This window comes from Lemur catta, chromosome 10 (assembly GCF_020740605.2).
Source record: "Lemur catta isolate mLemCat1 chromosome 10, mLemCat1.pri, whole genome shotgun sequence".
Classification (NCBI taxonomy): Eukaryota; Metazoa; Chordata; class Mammalia; order Primates; family Lemuridae; genus Lemur; species Lemur catta.
In genome coordinates, this window is record NC_059137.1 from 45,454,454 (window position 1) to 45,476,150 (window position 21,697).

General features: G+C 37.5%; 1 protein-coding gene across 28 annotated transcripts in view; it reads left to right on the forward strand.

The window, feature by feature from the left end:
* Nucleotides 1–21,557, forward strand: part of ELAVL2 (ELAV like RNA binding protein 2) — a 157,270-nt gene extending 135,713 nt beyond the window's left edge. For 10 of the 28 annotated variants that reach the window (XM_045562643.1, XM_045562628.1, XM_045562637.1 and 7 more), the window contains 4 exons: nt 6,746–6,899; nt 10,044–10,269; nt 18,182–18,220; nt 18,774–21,557. In XM_045562643.1, the coding sequence (XP_045418599.1) occupies nt 6,746–6,899; nt 10,044–10,269; nt 18,182–18,220; nt 18,774–19,104 (750 nt within the window). In that variant the 3' untranslated portion in view covers nt 19,105–21,557. The remainder of the gene's footprint in view (nt 1–6,745; nt 6,900–10,043; nt 10,270–18,181; nt 18,221–18,773) is intronic. The other 18 variants (XM_045562644.1, XM_045562632.1, XM_045562638.1 and 15 more) reach the window with 5 other exon arrangements.
* Nucleotides 21,558–21,697: the final 140 nt, after the last annotated feature.

Genomic DNA, 21,697 nt, shown 5'->3' on the forward strand with positions numbered 1-21,697 from the left:
GAACATTTCACGATTTCAAAGGCTGTTGTCGCAGGTAATGGTGTAATGGAAAACCCTTGATAAAGAGTGAAGACCTCTGAATGCTACACTCAGTTCTTTTGCTTTGTGTCTTTGGATAAGTCACTTTGCCTTTCTGTGCCTCAGCCCTGCCTCTTTTCTAAATATAAAGAAATTGGACTAAATGATCTCTGTATTTTCTTTTTGCTCCAAAATTAAGACTTTCCCCCTGCTATCAACATATTATTCTGTCAGAGACTGTTGCCTCTAGGGACTTGATTCTCCGTTTGAGAAATGAAACGTTATTTTAAAAATGTTTAATGGAATTTTCATTCTAGTCTATGTACAAAATACCATAACCTATGATTTTTGATATATTACATAGTGGCTTGTGGTTTCTCTTAACTTTTAAACAAGGTTTCAAAAATAAACTCTCTCAAATGAGTATATGATTATAAATCATCTTGATTCCAATAAATGTGTCATAGGTATCAGGGTGTACAAAGTAGTGTGATGACAAGGTTTCTTATTTCAAGGGGTTCTGTCAATCAGAAGACAGGACAACAGATAAGTACACCTTGGATTGGTCCATTTTTAAGAGAATAGGCATATAATGCATTGTGGGTTCAGGTAAGAGGTCCCTAACTCAGACTGTACTGGAGAGGATTGATGAGCATTGAGTTTAGGGACTAGGTGATAGCTGTGCGTTGTCTGAAATGACTGAAATTTAGATGGGTGGAAGGAACAGCTCATGTTAACATAGGGACGTGAGAGAACAGGAAGCTTTGGGAAAATACTGAAGGTTATGTACGCTTATATAGAAAAGGTAGCCAGTGCCCTGAATGCATAAGGGACTAAGAAACTGAAAATCTTAAAGTGTATATGTATTTTCCACTGATACAGTTGTCTATATTCTGTATCTTGGAATGTTCTTTAAAGGTAACTGCCCTAATAATACCTTTTATAAGCCTTCCTGTTAGAGGTGACTATTTCTTTTAGTTCTAACATCTCTGCTGGAGCTAATCTTTAATTTGTTGTCCTCTCAAACATACTCATTTTTGACCCATTGTGAAATATGCCCTTCCTTATTGAAAATTTAATCTTGGCGTATGGTATGCATATGCCTTGATGTGTATTTGAAACCTGTTCCTGGTAGGATTTTGCATTTAGAAGCAGGATCAAAGTACATGTCTTCCTTTTGGGTGAATTTTGAAGTCTGTGGCCTGAATTGTGGTTAGAGATCACATCCTTCTGTGTACTTTACTTCTGAGGTCTTTTGGAAGGTCCAGGGTATCCAACTGTCTAGTGAGTCTTGCTCTCACAAGACCTTTGCTACTACCTACCAGAGCCAACTTTTTTTTTTTTTTTTTTTTAAGACAGAGTCTCACTCTGTTGCCCGGGCTAGAGTGAGTGCCGTGGCGTCAGCCTAGCTCACAGCAACCTCAAACTCCTGGGCTTAAGCGATCCTACTGCCTCAGCCTCCCGAGTAGCTGGGACTACAGGCATGTGCCACCATGCCCGGCTAATTTTTTATATATATATATATTATTTTTTTTTAACTGTCCGTATAATTTCTTTTTCTATTTTTAGTAGAGACGAGGTCTCGCTCTTGCTCAGGCTGGTCTTGAACTCCTGAGCTCAAACAATCTGCCCGCCTCGGCCTCCCAGAGTGCTAGGATTACAGGCGTGAGCCACTGCGCCCGGCCAGAGCCAACTTTTATTTTGTGATAGTGTCGTTTTCCAGATGGTCCTATCAAGCAAGACTCCTTTTTTTTTTTTTTTGAACAGCAATTAACTCAGTTTAAATAGGCATAACTCTGACCTTATCCAATCCTTTCAGTTGGAGAGATTGAATGGAGCTTTTCAAAAAAGTCTAAAGTGGCAAGTATCTAATTTTTAGGTTTAATGTTTGTAGTCCTGGGTCAGTAATTGACAAATGATAAAAGTTGTTCAATGGTGATCTTGTCAGTGGGTGATTTTTCATATGCTCTTAGTTTAAAACAGAGGGAATTGCTTTGGTCATTTATGGACCTTATCACTTTAATCTGTTGATATTAATATCCACTGTCACTGATCTTTCCATTGATGAATCAGAGAAATGAGAGTAGTTATGTGTTTGGACAAAAGTGTTTAAATGGACTTCTATTGAACGTGATGTACTGGGATTTTAAACTTTATTATGTACATGTAATAAATTACAAATTCTTATTCATAAGATATTTTCATTCCTTTTAGTTCTGTGTATTTTGATTACCTTGTGTTTTGATAGCCCACTCTTAGTGTTATGTGTTACTCATCTTTGCATGTTTAATGTATAATTAGTTTTAGCTGCTGATGAAGAAATGAGTTTTTAATTACAAGGAATATACTGTATTTTAAACTATTCCATTTTTGAGACCTAATTACTTTGATAAATCTATTTTTATCTCTTTTTTGTCCAGTCTAATCTCATTTGTGAAGAACAATTTGAGAAGCCATTGGCTAGAGCATTTATTTTCCTGTTACTTCTAACTGCCTGCCTTTCTCTCCTCTCACATAATCTCAATATTGCTTGTCTTTGTTTATTATATCACTTTTGGGGTTGTGAGAAATTCCAGAATAAACCTGGGTTTTAAATTGCTATCTTTGGAGTAGATTGGTGTTCAGCGTTGTACTCCTTGTATCATCTTTAAATATTTAAATTGCAGACTCTCTGGCTGCCTCTTAAATTAGATCCTTCACTTAGTAGTTTTGACATTTCATAACCTTGCTCCTCAGGCGTTGAATATTCATCTGTTTAAATGGCAGTGAAAATCCAAACCCATGTATTAATCCAGTGAATGTAGATCAGAGAACAGCTTGCAGGTGGAGGAAGAAGCTATGCTGACCCGGGTAGGAAGTTATACTGGAAGTTCATTGTATTGAAGTATTTCTAATGCAGAATTTGTCATTTAAAGCAAATCTCTCTTGGGTCTTCTCCAAGGGAATTTAGTCTTGAAGAACCACAAAGATACTTAACCCTTTGAAGCTGAAGATAGCCCCTGCGTGGTTCTCTAGGTGAGTATTAAAGCAAGGTACCTGTACAAGCTCCAAATCCACAGGAAAAAAAAATTGAGAATAGAGAAGGTTACTGATAATTGTTACAAAATTTGGTCTTGAAACTGATTTGAATCTCCAAAGTGCAAGTCCTTATCCCACGGCAAGCCTTCTTCCCACTTAGGTCTAAGTACATTTTCTATTTATAATCCTTTGAGATGGAAGAAGAAGAAATGTTTTGTTTTCTTGGAAGGGAGGATGTTGATGACAGTGATATCCTTGATAAAGGAAGGAGGGAAAGGGAGCTGCTTAATCCCAAGAAAGGAAGGGATGGCGGGAGGCCTGCAGCACCCGTCTGGGAGGAGGAGGTGGGCAGTTACCCTTCCTTACATCTTTCTTTCCTGGAAGGGGGTGGAGGTGGCATTCTTGTTTCTAACAATTAGAGTGGAAGAAAACCAACTTCAGAATTCTAATTCTGATGTGTAGTTTCTCTGGTTCATCTCAATTAGTGACCACTCATTTTAGAAAGAGTTACTTTTAAAAACTATTCATGGAAAGTGAAATAAAATAACTTTTGACTGAACTGTAGTTTCTAGTGACATCCTGTTTTCTGTCTTGAGCTTAGTTTGTGTGTTTAGGAAATAGCCGAGATTCATTTAATTTTTCCAAACTCTTAGAACAAGTGCACTGAGAAGCTCGTGACCGCAGTGTGTGGTATTGGGGAAGGAAAACCGGACGACAAGGCCAAGGGACATGGAGTCAAAAGATCAGAGTTCGAATCCAGAATTCAACACTAGTTGTGCATAACCTTAGTCATGTTATTTACCTTGTGTGTGCCTGCTTCCCCAGCTATAAAATAACTAATTTGTACCCTGCTTTCCCTCATGGAGTTGTTTCGAGGCACAGACAAAATACTGTAGTTTTTAAAATGCATTGTAAATGGTGAAGTCTTATAAGCCCCTAGATGTAAGTTTAGTATTAAACATTGTTACCACCCTGAGATTATATAAATCTAAGCACCTTTGTCCTGCCTGTGGTAGTGGAAAGTGGTTCTTTGACAAAAGTTACTGAAAAATGCCGTTTTGAGAAGATTTGTATTGGAGTTTTTTTTTTAAAGAAGCAGTGTGAACCGAAGACTGGACATTGGGGAAAAAAAAAATAACTGACCCAAGTATGTTTTCAAAGCTTTTATATAAGCACTAAATATAAACCCGTTTTCCTAAATATATTTTAGGATAACTTTTAAGATACACCACCCACACTCAGCTGAAATGCACAAAGCAGGGAATGTCACTGCATGAGTAAATTATTCTGGAACACTGTCACGGACTCAGGTTACTCTCAACTTTAATGGTGTGGGTCTTTGCATTTTCAGGTGGATGTAGAGGTAAATAATATTTATAATGTAGTCACATAGGTTTTCAGACTACGCATTTCATGTGGATTAGAAATTATTTAATTATTCCTAATAACTGTACAAAGAAGGTATAATTACGTGGTAATAGGCTTAAAGAATTTGTCCCAAGTTCACAGAGCTCATAGTGAATTCAACCTAGTTTTGAGCCCAGGTACATGTATTAGAGAATTGTTATCTTTAACCATTGTTCACTCCTTCTTGCCTCACCTGCTCCCATGCAAAGACTGCCTGCTTCTGCTGTTGCCTGCTTCATTGCAAATTAGCTTCCTTTGACACTGTGGGTGCTTATCTTGTAACCTATGGGAAGTGGCTCTTTATAATGGGAATACCATAGTCACATGATCTGGAGCAGAGTACCGCCTGACTTGTTGAGAGCTCCCTGCTATGAAAGTAAAGCCATGGAGTCCTAGATGTGAATGTGGGTCCCAAGTGGTGTTTTTTTCGTTTTTGTTTTTTGTTTTTGCTTTCTTGGCTAATTGAGAATTGTACTACTCTAGAAAAGAAATTGGGTTTTCATTTATTCACATTACCGAATGTATATATAATTCAGTGGCTTTATGTTTCATCAGTTTATAGAAGTCTCCCAGACTAGATTTCATTTAAATTATTTTGATCACTTGAAATTTTCCTTCCTTTATATTTTACTGACATTTAAAGTCCCAATTTTCATTGTCCTTAAGTGTTTAGGCATAGAGAAGTAAGAGTAGTGTGTGAATAGCTGTCTGTTCTCTCTGCTTCTATTCCAAATTCCTTCTTTCTGTACGACAGGGCAGTGCCAATATGACTTCTAAATGTAGCCTTTGGAATAACAGGTATATTTTCACTTGTTAACGAGCAAACTGGTTGAATAAAGGTAAAGGGTAGGAGTATTAAATGTTAACACTATTGGAGCAGGGTGAGAGATTGCAAGACCTTTATGAAGTAGTGTAAAACCTGGCTTTTTTTTTTCTTTCTGGAAAGCAAACAGAAGTGATAATAGAGAGCTATGGTCATAGTTTAAATTATGGAGAAGGTATTTGATGTTTCATACTAAGAATTATTTAAATGTTAGTGTAAATTGGAAAAAGGTTTTTTTGGCAATAAACTAAATTAAAGGTTGATACTAATGGGTAAAACGAGTAGGCAGAAGTAATCATATCATGATACCTCAGCAAATCAATCCCAGAGTTAGACTCACTGGCCATTTTTATGAGTAATCTGGAAGATGGGGTATATTGTGAGATTTCTGTCCTTGCAGTAGGCTAGTGCAGAAGAGCTTATGGTTAAACCACGGGGAATGTGGTCAGGAATAGCTCAGGAGACTTGCAGCTATCTAAATATTGGCAGAGATAGGTTATAGGCAAAGAGCCATTGATTACAATGGAGATAAGAGATGTAGATGACTTGATGATCTGTCCGTGAAATGCTCCGGTTCAGTAAGCTGTTGTGAACCTGCAGGATCAATGGGGTATTGGACAGGCTTATACTCACCAAATATTATAGCATTTATCACATGCCGAGCATTGACTAGACACTGAGGATACAGCCATGAGCGAGGCAGATGTAGTTTCTTCTGTCATGGAGTTTACATGAAGGATGATGATTATAAATAAATACATACAGACTTATTTTTTCTTTTATCCTTGTAGGATTTTGTATATTATATCCCAAAGATAGGAAGTTTTTTGAAAGAATACATAAGATGGCCGGTAAAGTTAGTAAAAGGACTTAAGACCTTTTCAAAATCAAGGTTAAAAGATTTGTGGACAAGAAGGCAATGGACAGAGAATAATGGGGCTGTATAGCTCATGCACATATTTAAATTGCTGGGAATTTATGGAAGATAGAATGTTATTTTGGCATAAAACAAAAGGGCATATTTACTGATGAAGGGCAAATTGTTTTAGAATCATTGCACCACCACCCTCACAGGTGGGAGAAGCTAGAAAACAAAAACGGGTCCAGTGAATTTCAAATTCTTAAGGTTGGAATGATTGGGCCTAAATCCCTATTCTGGGGTGTTGGCCCCACTGAGGACAACCTATTACTGTGGGGAGTAGTACTGTGCTATATGCACCACTGCTTTGTTTTGAGAACTTAACAAAACCGTCTAGGGATAAATACTACTCTTTTCTACCCTGAGGAATGACTCGTCCATTTGTCTAGAATTAACCCAGAAATGAGCAAAGCACTTGGCGCCTAGCTTGCTTTAACTTCAGTGTTTGTTACATGTTCCTCTTTGACAGAAACTCCTTTTCAAAGGAGGCAGTCTTTGAATTTCTACAGAGAGAGGTGACTGAGTGTGCATGTACATCTAATTTTATTTCCCCTTTTCAGGTTTCCTATGCTCGTCCAAGTTCAGCCTCTATCAGAGATGCAAATTTATATGTCAGTGGACTTCCAAAAACAATGACCCAGAAGGAGTTGGAACAGCTTTTTTCACAATATGGACGCATTATTACTTCTCGTATTCTTGTTGACCAGGTCACTGGTAAGTAGGCAGCTATTCCGGACAGTCTTATGCTCTTTCTGACAGGCAGATTGTGAAATATTCTGTCTTCCCATACAGCAGTCTTGCCTGTAGAACACATCAAAGGTATATGTGGGCCAGAAAATGCAATTTTCTGCTGGAATTGTTCATAAATATGCATGGACAAAAATAGATTGTGGAGTGTAGTGAGCGCACTTGAGTCATTTCCACCCTGAAGGTGCAGGTTTGAAGCCTGTTTCATGGCTTGTAATAAATTTATAGATGTTATAATCTTTATTTCCAAGCCACTGTGTGAAAATAGCCCCCATCCTGCTTATAAAGCCCTAATAAACAATCTTATTTTTGTAAAAAAGCGAAGTCTAATGTAGCAATATACACCTAGTCCTCCAAGGGAGGATTACACTGTATCCACACTTGTAATTGCTGTTAAGGCTGTTTGCCAGGTCCATGCCGTGCTATATAGGCATATGTAATTAAGAGTATGAAATTTTGAATGTTAAAAACTTTGTGCCTAATGTAACTTTTAGCAAAACTGCAAGGAGAAGACTAAGATGTTTATTAAAACTTTTATATGTGAGGAAGCTGTTCTGCCAAATCTTTTAAAGAAAAGCTAGCAATATAAATTTGATTACAGTTTTAAAAATAAAGTACAGATTTATTTTTCTGTTATAAAAGCAATACTCATTCTTTCAGAAATGTTTTAAAAATGGAGAAAAATGGAAAGGAGTTGGGGGTGGTAAATTACCTGTAGTGCCTATACTCAAGCAGCTGCATTAAGATTTGTGGGTTAAAAAAAATAGGTAGCTTTGCTCTTCACTATTTTCTTTCTCCCTACTCCTCCTGCCCTCCCTCCTCACAATGGTAATACCCTGGAGACATACCATATACTGCAATATCTAAGTTTTTTAAAAAAAATAAAGTAGTACATTAACTGCAGAATAAACTGAGACCAAATGTTTAATTCTTCAAATAAAGATCAATTTAGTTGATCTGAATTTGATCAGAGCAGCCCAAGTTTTACCTGCCCCCTGCCTTTCTGTTAATTGGCTTCATAGGAAGCACCACCCTTACAGTTCTGGGTAGAAAGAGATCTACCACTGTATACAGGCCTGGGAGAATAGCCTATAGATTTTGCTGTCATGAGAAAGTAAGTCGAGAATATGTAAAACACAGTCTTCTTAACTGCATTAGTTATTTCATAATACTCACACATTTTATCACACCATGTTGTATCACACAGACTGCTAATAGGATTAAAGAGAAATCCAGCCCTAGGAATCCAGATAAATTTGTGCAGAGCTACAAAAATGCCCTTTTATTTTGTTTATATCATTCATGCTTTTAAAATTCATTCATTCTCAATGAGGTCTTGGTGAATTGAGAGTAGACTTCCCCTGTGACACAGAAAGCCTATCTCATCTCTTAACTGACAGTCCATCCTGAGTACGTGGGATCACAGGTGATCGGTCCTAGCTCACCACTTTGTGGTTTAGTCAGCAGTTCTCAGGTCTAGTCCCATACTTGCAGCATTAGCATCCTTCTGGAACCTTGCAAATTCTTGGGCCCCATCCAAAACCTACTGAATAAAACTCTGAGGAGGAGTGTTTTACCCACCAGTTATTCTGATGTGTGCTCAAGTTTGAGGACAACCAGTTTAGGTGGCTCAGCCTGTGTAGAGGCCATTTTATTGCTACTCTAATGGTTTTCTAATGGAACAGCTAAGTTCTAGAAGTTATTCATTCTTAATAAATGCTAGTAGATAACACGAACGGATGTACTTGCTATCATTTCACCATTTAATCTTCATATGTAAGGCTTTCAAAGTGAACTTACTTTACCTGAAATGAAAAATGAAACCTTGCAATTTTCTTCTTCAGCCATCAGGTGGTAATAATGTGCAATGGAGATGGTTTAAATAGAAAAGGTAAAGTGATGGGGGCTGTCTGAGATAAGCATATATGGAAAAATGCCTGTCTGCCTTAGAAAATTCTAAGCCATTGACCTTTCACAGTATTAATAGTAAAGCAAGTAAACCTGCATTTCATTTTGAAGTTCTTGTAAATCACAGTGGTCTAGTGCATTTTCTCAGCACACCTTTCTCAGTAACCCCTCATTTTTTTCTTCATTGACATACTCTGAGCCATCTATACTTTTCTAGATACTAGTCCCAAACTGGTACTACCAGTACCAAATTACATGCCAAAAAGCATTTCCCTGCAACTGCTTATCTCATGATGACCAGCTGTGGCCACCCTGACTAGCCTGTGCACCCTAATTAAAGGGAAAGAGTTGGGTTTCCGTCTGCCACTTCTCTTAAGCTAGAAAGGTTCTTGACCATCCTTTTGCTTTTCCATTCTTGTCTTTCAGAGTGGGGAGAATATGGGACAGGGAGTGACCTTCTGTAGTCAGGAGTAATGCTGCTGAGGCCAGAAAGCTTTGATGCTTTACTTCTTGTTTATTTTTAAAATCTAGGTCCTCTTTTACTTCTTTTTCTCCATATAGTATTTCTCTAAGAAGGTACAGCTAGCTAGAAGCATGGGAGCTTCAGAGAACTGGAAGAGCCTCTGCAGACATTTTTTTTTTATTAAAGGACCTGTATCCTATATATTATTATTAAACCAAATATTTAAAATTCAGCTGAAATATATCTTTCTACCACTGCGTGTGTATTTTTAGCATAGCTTTTTAGCATTTTTAGCAAATGCTTGCTTCTCTTCTCCTTGTTTCAAGGAAGGGAACTATGGTGTCTCTCATTTCTGAGCTGCTTGTCCAATAGCATAATTGGAAAAATGGAACTCACACATGCTGTTGACATTATTAAAGAGAGTGTATGGGGGGGGAGAGACAGAAAACATGGACGTCCCTGTGCTTCGTTTTCTTGGCTTGTTGGCAGGCGTGTGATAATAGGTACTCAGCTTGTATAGCTGACTTCATGCATTTAAAAAAAATGCAAAATTGAGATTTGTAGATTGAATTGCTAGTAAGTTAAGGTAAAACTTTCCTCTTGGTGTGATTTTTGTGACAAATGTTATATGTGGGTGAAAAACGTGTTCTTGAGAAGGAAAAATTAATTTATCCTTTCTTCTCTCCCTCCCCTCTCCTTCCACTCCCTCTTTCCCAAATCTTTACTCAAATCTACCATAGGCATATCAAGGGGTGTAGGGTTTATTCGATTTGACAAGCGGATTGAGGCAGAAGAAGCTATCAAAGGCCTAAATGGCCAGAAACCTCCTGGTGCCACAGAGCCAATCACTGTAAAGTTTGCTAATAATCCAAGCCAAAAAACCAATCAGGCCATCCTTTCCCAGCTGTACCAGTCTCCAAACAGAAGGTATCCAGGACCGCTAGCTCAGCAGGCACAGCGTTTTAGGTAAGTCTGGTCTAGTTCTTGTGCCCAGCCACTAAACTGAGAGAGAATGCTCAGGTTTACTGTCCAGTGCTTTTTATTGACAGGAGCTCTGGTTTATGTTTATCATTATTGTTGTTTTCTTTCTTTTTCTTATGGGCACAGAGAGAGCCTTCTTGGGGAATAGTGTCTTCTGCTAATGCTGAAGGTGGGGAAAAAAGAACAATAACCTGCAGCAGTGGTTCTGAACTGGGGGTGATTTTGTGTCCCCCAGGCGACATTTGGGAATGTCTAGAGGTGTTTATGTTGGCATAACTTGGATGGGTGTGCTACTAGCATCTAGTGAGTAGAGGCCAGGGATGCTGCCAAACCTGCAGCATGTAGCATAGCCCCAACAACAGCAAATTATCTGGCCCAAAACACTAATAGTGCCAAGGTTGAGAAATTTTAACCTACAGATTGCTGGGATCTTCTTAACTACTTCTAGTGCTTCAGATTTCCCCTTTTTAGTTTTTTTCTTGGTAAGATTTTATTCTCAAGTTTTGATTTTTAGGTCAAGCTCTTTTCAGCTACTTTGTTTTATAATATATGCACCATTAAGGATATATAACCTGTGTGACTGTTAAGTTTCTAAAAATCAGTCCCTCTCCTCCCCTTTTTTTGTTCCTTGCCGTTTAGAGGTTGGCAGACCTTCTCTGTAAAAGACCAGATTGATAATTTAGGTTTTATGGGTCTTGGTCTCTGTTGCATCTATGTCTTTCTTTTCTTTTCTTTTCTTTTTTTTTTTTTTAAAACAACTCTGGAAATATTCTTAGCTTCTGGGCCATACAGCAACAGGTGACAGGCAGTCTGGATTTGGCCCGTGGGTGGTAATTTGTTGACCTTTGTATTGTGCATAGAATGACCATGGCTTTAGCCCAAAGAAGACACTGTTTTTTAAAAATTAATTAATTAATTAATTTTTATTGTTATTTCAGCATATTGTGGGGGTACAGAAGTTTAGGTTACGTATATTGCCCTTGCCTCCCAACCACCTGAGTCAGAGCTTCAAAGGTGTCCATCCCCTAGACAGTGCACACTGCACTCATTATGTATGTATACACCCATCCCCTCCCCCACCCACATCTGCCTTACACCCTATCAATGGTATTCCTAAATGTGCTCTTAGGTGATGATCAGTGAAACCAATTTGATGGTGAGTACATGAAGACACTCTTTTTTTTGACAGGTATAAATATTCCAATTTTTAAAGTTTTATTTTACTCCTACAGTAACAACCAAAGCAGGAGTCATTAAAAAAAAAGTCCCTAATCTGCATATGAGAAGAACAGTGACTTTAAGAAGTTAAACAGAGTACAAAGAGTTTCTGGTTTCATAAGCAAGTCACTGAGTTTTTATTTTCCAGGACGTTTTTAAAATATCCTTTTTGGCCATATGGTATACTGCAGCCAGAATGCCATCTAACCCCACACACTAATTTTTTTTTTTTCCCAAGTATATATCAATTTTATTTCTTTTCTTCCTGGGACAGAATAGTTAATTACCAAAAATATAGTCACAGATATAACCTAATAAGATCAAGGAGTTACACGTTTTCTAGCTTAAATCATGCATTTTTTTTTCATTGAGGTATTGAGTGCTGAAGAAAATGGAGATAAAATCAGTCAAAACATCTCTTCTTTTAAAAAATACTCTGTTGTATTACTTGAGGCATGAGAAGGAAATTTGCCATAAATACAATGTTAACTCGCTACTTAGGTTGGCCTTTGCCCCGGGAGAAGAGGTGGTCCTGTCAGAAGGCTACACTTGAACTGGGTTACTGGGTCCCAATGGATTGAGCCTTGTTATTCACTTTACTCTGTGCTGTAACTTTGTGAGAAAAAAAAAGCCTTGGTAGAAAAGAAACCTTTGCCACCTTTGACTTTGGTGGATGATAGTAGTAATCAGACTAGAGGGAAAGACGCCAGCCAGAGATGGGGCTGCTTGATACTTGCCCTTGCGGAGAAAAATCTCACAATGCCCTTTTTTAGCTCTGCCTGTGGGTTTCCTCTAATGGCACATTTCTTAAGTGAATTTTTTTCTTTTTTTTGCAAATTTAGGACAAACAAGCCTGAAGGAATTTTACAGGTATTTTGTAGGCAGCCTGTCATGATGAACATTAGAGCTCTTTGGGGCCTAAAAAAGAATTACAAGCTTAGATACAGGAAAGTTCTTTAAAATTTATTATTTAATTTTAATGCTCTGAAGGTATAAAATGTTATTAGAAAGCTATATTAGTTTCAGTTGTTATTTCTTTTCCTCCAATTTAAGCTGTGTTTTTGTTTTATGGTAGTTAAGTGAAGGAGATTCTCAGAATCAAGATTGAATTCTAGAGAAGACTGAGCAAAAGGAATGAAAAGGCAGGATTCAGGAGAGTGGTTATTGAAATGCCAAGGCGTGTGGGTGACTCAAGTGTTGGACCGTTGATGACTGCAGTGTCTACTCAGTCCACGCCTAGCCACCCTGCCTGCATGCTCTGTGCTTTTTATTTTTGGTTGGGTGTAAGCTTTATGGGATGCTCTGGTGGTCAATTTTAATGTCTTTTAAAATATCTTCTACCCATTCTGTGTTTTTATCTTTTAGTACCATATGTTATCATTAACTTGGAAATTCTTTCTCTTCTTGACTCCTATAGATAGAAATTTTGGAAGAAGAGAATGAGAGTTGTCAGTTGTAAGAGAAACCTGGTTTTAGAAAAATGGGGAGATGATTCCTCTCCCTTCAGATTCCTAACTGTCGTCTCCCTTTCCCTCCCATTCGTCCCGTAATGTCTGTCCAGATAATAAAATGCGACCTAATTGGTGTGCTCAGTAAGGGTGTTTGATCTAGATTGGGTGTTGGAAGAAATTATTACTAGAATTCAGGTTTAACCAGGTGTGTGTTTGGTGCTTTTTCGTTAATACCATATATAGAACTTGGTTGTCATTACTTTGATTTTTTTTTTTTTTTTTTTTTTTTACCCCTCTCGTTCTGTTGAATAAAAGCTGAACCACCTTCTTTGACCTCACAGAGACTCTTGAATTAACAATGTGCTTGTTTTGTTGGTGTTTTGCTCTTTTCTGTAGTTCAGATCTAAATCTTTACAACACATATTTTATCCCTAATATTTGTGTTTTAATGCCCTTGCCTTAAGTTTGACACCTTACAGCAAGCACTTGGAAAAATTTCTTACCATGTATTTTTATGTTGTCCTAGTACCCTGGGAGTTGAGAGAGTTTGAAGAATACAAGTTATATGTATAATAATAATAGTCAAGGATACTTTTAATAATCATGAAGTGTACCATATCTTTTAAGGTTAAAAAATTTAAAATCCATGTAAGAAGGGTTAAGTTTAAATGGGGGGTTGTGAGATTTATGGCTCAGGCAACCCATGTGAACAATCAGATAATTATTTTAACACGAGCACTGCTGATCTAATATGGTGATGGAATTGCAGTTTTCAGAATAAGACATACCTTATTTATTTTGATGGATAGTATAACTCAAGCCCCTTAAGTATATTCTTGGGACATGATATCTAAATTAAACTTGAAGCCAAATTTTTTTTATGTTCTTTTTTTGTGGAGTAGCTTTAATATTATTGAATGTGATCTAGTTTAACGGCCGGTGTGCCTGCTTCTATGAGCTTTTATGCATTTTTAAAGGAGCGTTTTAAATCAGCACTTGAGTTGCATTTAAGGCATATGCTGGTTGCATTATCACAGTTTCCTTTCGGAAGAAACTGGTGTTGGTCCTCTTCAATAATTTCCTTCTTTCTTAGAAGACAGATGATACCACCTCATTGGATAAGGTGGTAAGTTGATTTTACTGTGAATAACTTCAAAGCCGGTCTTGGTTGGTGGTTTCAAGAGGTTTTGATAACCACGATTTGCAGGGTTCAAAGTTTTATTTTCTTACTCAGTAACCTCTCTATATTTTTATTTCTGAGTTTAACTGATTTCACATTTCCCCTTTACTTTCACATAGGACCTCCCACAGTCTGTCAGCTAAATTTCTTAAAGATAAGGCAGGTGCCTTTTTAAAAATTTTCTATTATAAACACGTAACTTTGAAATGGGGGTGATCCACCTGATACATGATTGTATTCAGAATATTACCTAGTTATTATCTGAGTTATATTTCTATTGACCAAAAATGTTTGCACACATACCCCTATTTTTTCCATAAATTACATATGTACATGGGCTTGTGCTATTCATTAACTTATAAACTGTAATAAAATATAGAAAATAAAGGTAGGCTAAAGATAAACAGTATATCAAATGTCTTGCTAATTATTATACTGGCTGGGTTCATTTTTCATTTACTTATCTTAATAAATAATATGCCTTTTAAAGCAAGATCTGTAAAATAATATTGATTAATTTTGAATTTCCTGTGTGACTTCTTGTGAGACATGTTGAATTATCTTATGTCTAACTACTCATAATGTAGCTTGTACTGGGAGTAGGAGAAATAGTCAACACTCTTCTTATTTATTTGGGTTTCTCTTACTAGTGTCATCCTCAATTCTGATTTTTTAGTTTGTAGGAATCATTTTAGAGCTACCTTTTCTTTAGGTGAAGGTTATTTTAATTAAAGCTAGGTTATCCAGTCTAATCCTCCAAATCCACTGAATGTGTTGTTTGTAAAATGGATTATGGTTAGGGTTACGTTCAGGCTAAAGAACAGGTGAGGGTGCCACTGGCCATCTCTGTCCTTGGAGGACTGTTCAGTCTTCCACCAGGGAAGCATGTGGCAAGTGGGACTGAGTGCAGTGTATTTATTAAAGATAAGTAAAGAATACTTTATTTTTAAGTACTAAAAATATATATGTAATGGACACTTTAATATTTATTTCCCACAGCGTGATACATGATCACGCACACCTCCCCTCACTCCCTGCCCAAGTTATTATGGAGGCTACTAACTTGGTCTCCATTTAAAAATCAATTTCCGTATTTCAATGACTATGTACAAAAGATATCATTGAGTTATGGACAGACCCACCAAAGACATAATTCTAGGGAGCAGTAGAGTCTTTGCATACAAGGCACTGCATCATTTTCTCTTGTAACTATCTAGTTTACAGTGTACCAACTGCTACTAGATGGAGTACGTGGTGCCCATGTGGAGCACCCATTGCTTTCTCTGAGCTCCCATGGGAAATGTGTATGTGTGGCCCTAAGAGAGCAAGGAAACCTTCTGGGCCCAGCTGCATACAGGCAGGGGTTTCAGCAGTGCCTGGTCCCTGGTTCCTAGGTTCAGTGCTCTTCCCTACATTTTTTGGTGATGGGGGAGGAGAAAGGGATAGGGGAGATAACTTGGCTTAAATTCCAAAGGTCCAAAGTTTTCCAAAATAAGAGGCAAGTGAAGAAATCGGTGAAGATCGTGGTATTATATGGGATTTCACAGATAGGACAAATGTGAAGCCCATGTGGAGAGTTCTCAGAGATCCTGGTATAAAAGTCCTAGACCTCCTGCCTGGAGCGGGAGATGGAGGGCAAGGAATGAGATCTGTCTCCCTCAGTGCACGTACAGTCATCCATTGCGTAACAATGCTTCAGTCAGTGACAGACCACATATACAAAGGTGGTTGCATAAGATTGTAATGGAGCTGAAAAATTCCTATTGCTTAGCGATATATTAGCCATCGTAACATTGTAGGGCAACACATTACGTTTTTGTGTTTAGGTATGTTTAGATACACAAATGCTTACCGTTGTGTTACAGTTGCCTATAGTACAGTAACATGCTCTATAGGTTTGTAGCCTAGGAACAGTAAGCTGTCCCATATAGCCTAGGTGTATAGTAGGCTACTCCATCTAGGTTTGTGTACTATACTCGATGATGTTCCTATAATGACAAATTGCCTAATGATTTGTTCCTCAGGGTATATCCCCATTGTTAAGTGATGTGTGACTGTAATTTGCTTTTGGGGCAGGTTTTGAAAATACTGAAAACTTGTTTAGAAAATTCTGTTGCTGGATGTTTGGTTGCTGTCCTAAGTGAGTGGTGGCAAAGTGTGACAGTCCCTACCTGGATGCAATTAATGAGCTTAGATGGTATAACTATTTTGGGTGAATTAATAAGGTATTTCTTTGTTCTGAGCCTTTTAGCATTGGTTGGAGACCTCAATAGGCTGTTCTGTTCCACAGGTATCATATGCCCAATGCATTCTGTATTGATCATTCCAGCAATTTGATGAAATTTTTTTTTAGCAGGTTACCTGGTGATACCAATTTGTGTTCATCTTTATTGCTAGTATTTGTGACCCTTATTCTTGAATATAAAGACAAGGCATCTTTGACTACACTCATCACCTCTGCAGAAAATACAGCCTTCCCACATATGTGCTCCTTTCACACATGTGCTTTCTCCTTGCCTGTGCAAACATGCTTGCCCAGCTTGTCCTCCTGGTAGTTTTCATTCTAGATTAAGTAGTTGATGAATATCTTGGTGACCTCATTGGCTTTGTTTGGTCATCACATATTCATTATAAACCTGCAGTGACCCAGGCCTGTGCTCTGTGGTACGGTAGAGGGTAGTGGGGGAAGACAGACACACGTGGATGAGGGTCCTTGATCATTGTGATTTGTTTTGTCCCTTTACACTTCGCATTTTATCAGCTCAGTTCATTCTTTTAATTTTTACAAAACATAAAATTCCCAGTGGAGATTTGGTGCAGGGATGTGAGAAGACTACATTTTTTTTCCAATTCTGAAAGACCAGATGAGATGTGTTTTAGCTTTTGTAAAACTAAAAGGAGTTGTTTTTACAGGTGTGCTCTAGCCTGACTTGATGGCGGGCGCGGGTCAGACACTAAGTTTGTGGCACTTCTCAAGCTTAGCCTTTCACAAGTGTTAAAAGAATGAGAAAAAATTGTACATCCCTCCCACCCCCACCCCAAGGTTGTCTTTGGAGAGCGTTGAGCCTTGTGGCAGTTGAGGGTGGCTGTGGCCGTGTATTAAGTTATGCCTGCCTCGTCAAAACAATGTAATTAATTGGTAACCACCATGGAAACCTGGGGTATCAGCATGGTCTTTTTACAGCTGATAGATAAAGCAAGAAGAATCAAATGCTATAAAACTAATTTAATTTCTGACATAGGAAAAAGGTAGAAAGTTTTAAAGAGTCCCTGCCCACCCCAATTACTTTGTCTTAAAAATTTTATGAGAAACTCAAGTTGTTTCTTGCCTGGCTTCTTAAAATCCCAGAGAGGTTGCCGAACGGTTTAAACACAGCGTTGGACTCAGGATCTCAACCCCTGGCTTTGTTGCTCACTAGAGCAGTGGCTCACTCTTTCCTTTTCTGGACCTCAGTTGAGCACATTTGAGAAATGGGAGGGTTAGCTAAGGTTGTCAATAAGGTTTTTCTACCTGTAATTATACATTTTTGATTCTTCAAAGTTGGGAGATTAAAGGGAAATGTATAGAATTCTATAAATGGCAGAGTTTGACTATCAGTGCCACCATTTACTAGTTCCATGGCCTCGGGCCAGCCAGTTAGTCTCTGTGTGTCTTAGTATCCTTAGGAACCAATAGAGTTGTGAAAATTGAAAGTCATATAAATACACGTAGGTACACATGGCACAGTTAGAACTTCCCTGGTGAGAACCCAAAAGTTAACTCTTCCAGAGCTTCCACATTTCCTCTCTGAATGGATTCCTCAGATGACCACCACCACTTCCCCTGCACTGACCTTGGTAGAGAGGAACTGTCTCCATTGGCAAAGCTAGGATCCTGTGGCAGTGGGTACCCATTCCCTCAGGGATGTAAAAAGACTCAGTGTTTTAAGACTTCACATATAATTAATGTATAAATATCCCCTTGGAAGATGGCAGTAACAAGCCCAGCTTTCTTTAACATAAAGGGGAAAAATTAAAAACTGAAGTTTGCTAAATGTGTGTTTTGCAGGTTGGACAATCTGCTCAATATGGCTTATGGAGTAAAGAGGTAATGATAGAGGTTCATGATACTCATAATCCCTTCCCACAATTGATTAGTTTCTTTGATTTGGGAGTGATTACTCACACCCCTCATTAAGTTTTTGTTGGGTTTTATTTTGCATGTACAACCTAATGAAAAGCTGCTCTTTGAAGCACGATTGACTCAAGGAATATCTTTATCCCACTGGATGCCACCTGGTCTTTAAAAAACCCATTATTTTTTTCATATTGCGTTGCGACGTTATAGCATGTTTACATATGTGTTGGTTTCTCCCTCCACCCCCCTGCCAATCCTGCTTAATTCATGGAGTCAGTTCTAAGTATATTTCTTTGCTATTGTGGATTAATACAGCAAGTAATGGCCATTTCATAACTTAATAACTCAGTAGCCTAGCATGTCACTGCAAAGCCACACACAGACCTTGGTTGAAACATCAAATAGCTGTACGTATCTGTTGGGGGAGGGGAATCACTAACATTCTTAGGGATGGAAAAGGGACGAGAAAGTCCACTGCTAACCTCTGTTTTTATTTTGTGTGTGTGTTTCCTGTTTTGTTTAGTAGGTTTTCTCCAATGACCATTGATGGAATGACCAGTTTGGCTGGAATTAATATCCCTGGGCACCCCGGAACAGGGTGGTGTATATTTGTGTACAACCTGGCTCCTGACGCAGATGAGAGTATCCTGTGGCAAATGTTTGGGCCTTTTGGAGCTGTCACCAACGTGAAGGTCATCCGTGACTTTAACACCAATAAATGCAAAGGTTTTGGATTTGTGACTATGACAAACTATGATGAGGCTGCCATGGCGATAGCTAGCCTCAATGGATACCGTCTGGGAGACAGAGTACTGCAGGTCTCCTTTAAGACAAACAAAACGCACAAAGCCTAATGAGCTCTTGTCCTCAGTCCATTTATATATGAAAACTATACAACAAAGGCAAGTTAAGAGAAACTTTATACATTAGTAAATGTCTTTGTAAGTCAGTGTTGAGATGGGGATAAAATGACTACTTAGCATCCTAAGAAATATGTGAGATTTTTTATTGCTAGTATTTGAATTAAAACTTCTTAAATATCTTTTATGTTTGAATATGGACAAGAGGTACAGGGTTTTTACCTGTCACATTGCATTCTATTGCCTTCTTTGAAGAAGGTGGACCTTTTAAAGTGTTTCAGCTAAGGGAAGACATTTCTTTTCTTTTTACATAACTGCCTTGAACCTGTGAGTAAAATATTGAGGCTTTGTGTTGTACTTCTTCAGTTGGTTGTGTCTTTTTTCCCCCCCTTTTTTTCCTTTTTCTGATTAGCTTTGTGTTTGGTTTACATTTAAAGCATTGCTGTTATGTCTGTTTAAGAAAAGTATTTTGAAGTTTACATTTTTATTTATGAAGTTAAAAACAGTATTTATTTTGTAATTATGATTTGGGTTGGGGAAGGGGGGGCTACATTATAAACGCTTATTGTAAGAATACTGGAGAACTTTTCGTAAAGCAGTACCTTGCCAAAGAGATAAGAGCCTCTTTGATGTGGGTTTAAAAAAGCATCTATTTTTATAAAAAAGAAAATTTGGAGAAACTTTTTACTGGTCCTGGAACAAATATTTTGACTTGAATACTTTGAGAAATCTCTTCATATGACACCTAGTGAGCTTTTAAAATTTACCAGGAAATTTGCAGCGGTTGGAAAATTTAGAAAGATTTATGATGTAGAAAATACTTTTGAGATCTTTGTATGAAAGGAGTAGAATCAATAGGGGAAAACACTGCTGGTTTCGTTTTTGTAATCACCAGTGGAGTGTCTGATCATCCTGGTTATTATGTGATAGGTGGCTCACATTGATTTGTGATTTTGAAACAAATAAAAAAAATTTACAAAAGAATATATAAGAGCAGGCAAGAAATTTAAATTACCAAGAGATGGGGGAAAAAAAATCTGTTCTTCCTAAAGAAATCCCTTCAGATAGAGCTCATGGTGTTTAGTGATGTACTTGCAGTATTGTTTGAAGAATTGTTTTGTCTTAAGGAAAAAAAGACGTTGCACATGATTTGTACTGCAGCAAATCAGCAAAAGTGATCTGAGTTGGATATATTTGAAAGTATTTTGAAAGTTACGTTCAAGGCTAACACCTGAGCTTTGTGTAATGTAAATAAGACCTTGTGTTTATGAACCGTTCAGCTAATTTGATTTTTTTTTTCCTTACATGCCAAGTGATGTTCAGGTTTTGAATGTTTTTGTATCAGTTTTTTCCTTTGTAAATGGCATTAACATTGTTACTTGAGGTCTTGCTTAATCACTTTTGTTGTCCTGAGGACTTGAATTTACAGTGCATCAGATTTGTTGCTAATTTTGTCTGTAGATAGTCTAGCTTCAGCTGTTTATGGTGATGCTACATTTTTGTTTATAAATATGTTTGTGGTAAAAAAAAATGAGTATAACCATAGGTTTTGAACAAATTTCCTTACATTTTTCATACAAAAATCATAAATATCTGTATGCTATTGAAATTTAACTTTGTATGATGCTTAAACCACTATTTGGGGAAATAATAAAATAAGTCTTTACCATGTATGAAAGAAATTTTAAAAAATACAAAATATTTTCTGATTAGCATCTAGCTTATAATAAATTTTCAAAAAAGCTGAAGGCAAAAAATGGCCTTCATCAGGATGCACTGAGAACTATATAGTTACGTCCTGCTTTTTGTATAAACTGAGATGCTCACGTGCTTCCCCTTAGAACAGGCAATGTGCTATGCATAACATAGTTGTACATTATCTTTGCGGTTGCTTTGAGTTTTATTTTTTATTATTTAAAACTGTAGTTATAAAAATTTTCAGTATAGTACAGTACATATACTGTGAGGCGCGTGCTAAAGTGAATAAGCGAGTTTTCATGCTGACCCACTCAATGCTATTCAGAAATCAATTGGCTTAGCACTTTCTCATATCCTTAGGTGCATTTAGATTGTCAGAGTTAACCTTCTGCGTTTAAAAAAAAAACACTAAAAAATAAAATATGTGTATATACTTAAAAAAAAATTAATAAGGTTTCCCTCACGGGAAAACAGCAGCTACATGCTTCTTTCCTATACTACTGTAGCAAACCAAGGCATTGATGAGAGGGCATGCAAATTGTGCTTCACTTTACAGTGTTTATCAGAGCACTTAATAAAATGTAAGGCTGGTATTTATTTGAAGTTGTACAGTATGACTTAATTCACATCTGTTGGAATAGAAAATATATTCTGTTGAGTATTTAAGAGGCTGTACATGTTTTCTTTTGTGTTTGGATTCTTTGTACTTTTTCATGTTCAGTACATCAATAAACAAAGTTGAAGGGAAAGAACAGTGTGGTGAGTAGGTCTTTGTACACATTTTGGGGGTTCCTGTGCTCACTTTAATAAACAAGACTTGCTCTCTTAAGAGGTTCCCTCAGAGCTTTAGTTGAAAGCAATGTTATCTCTAAAGTTAAGAATTCCAAAA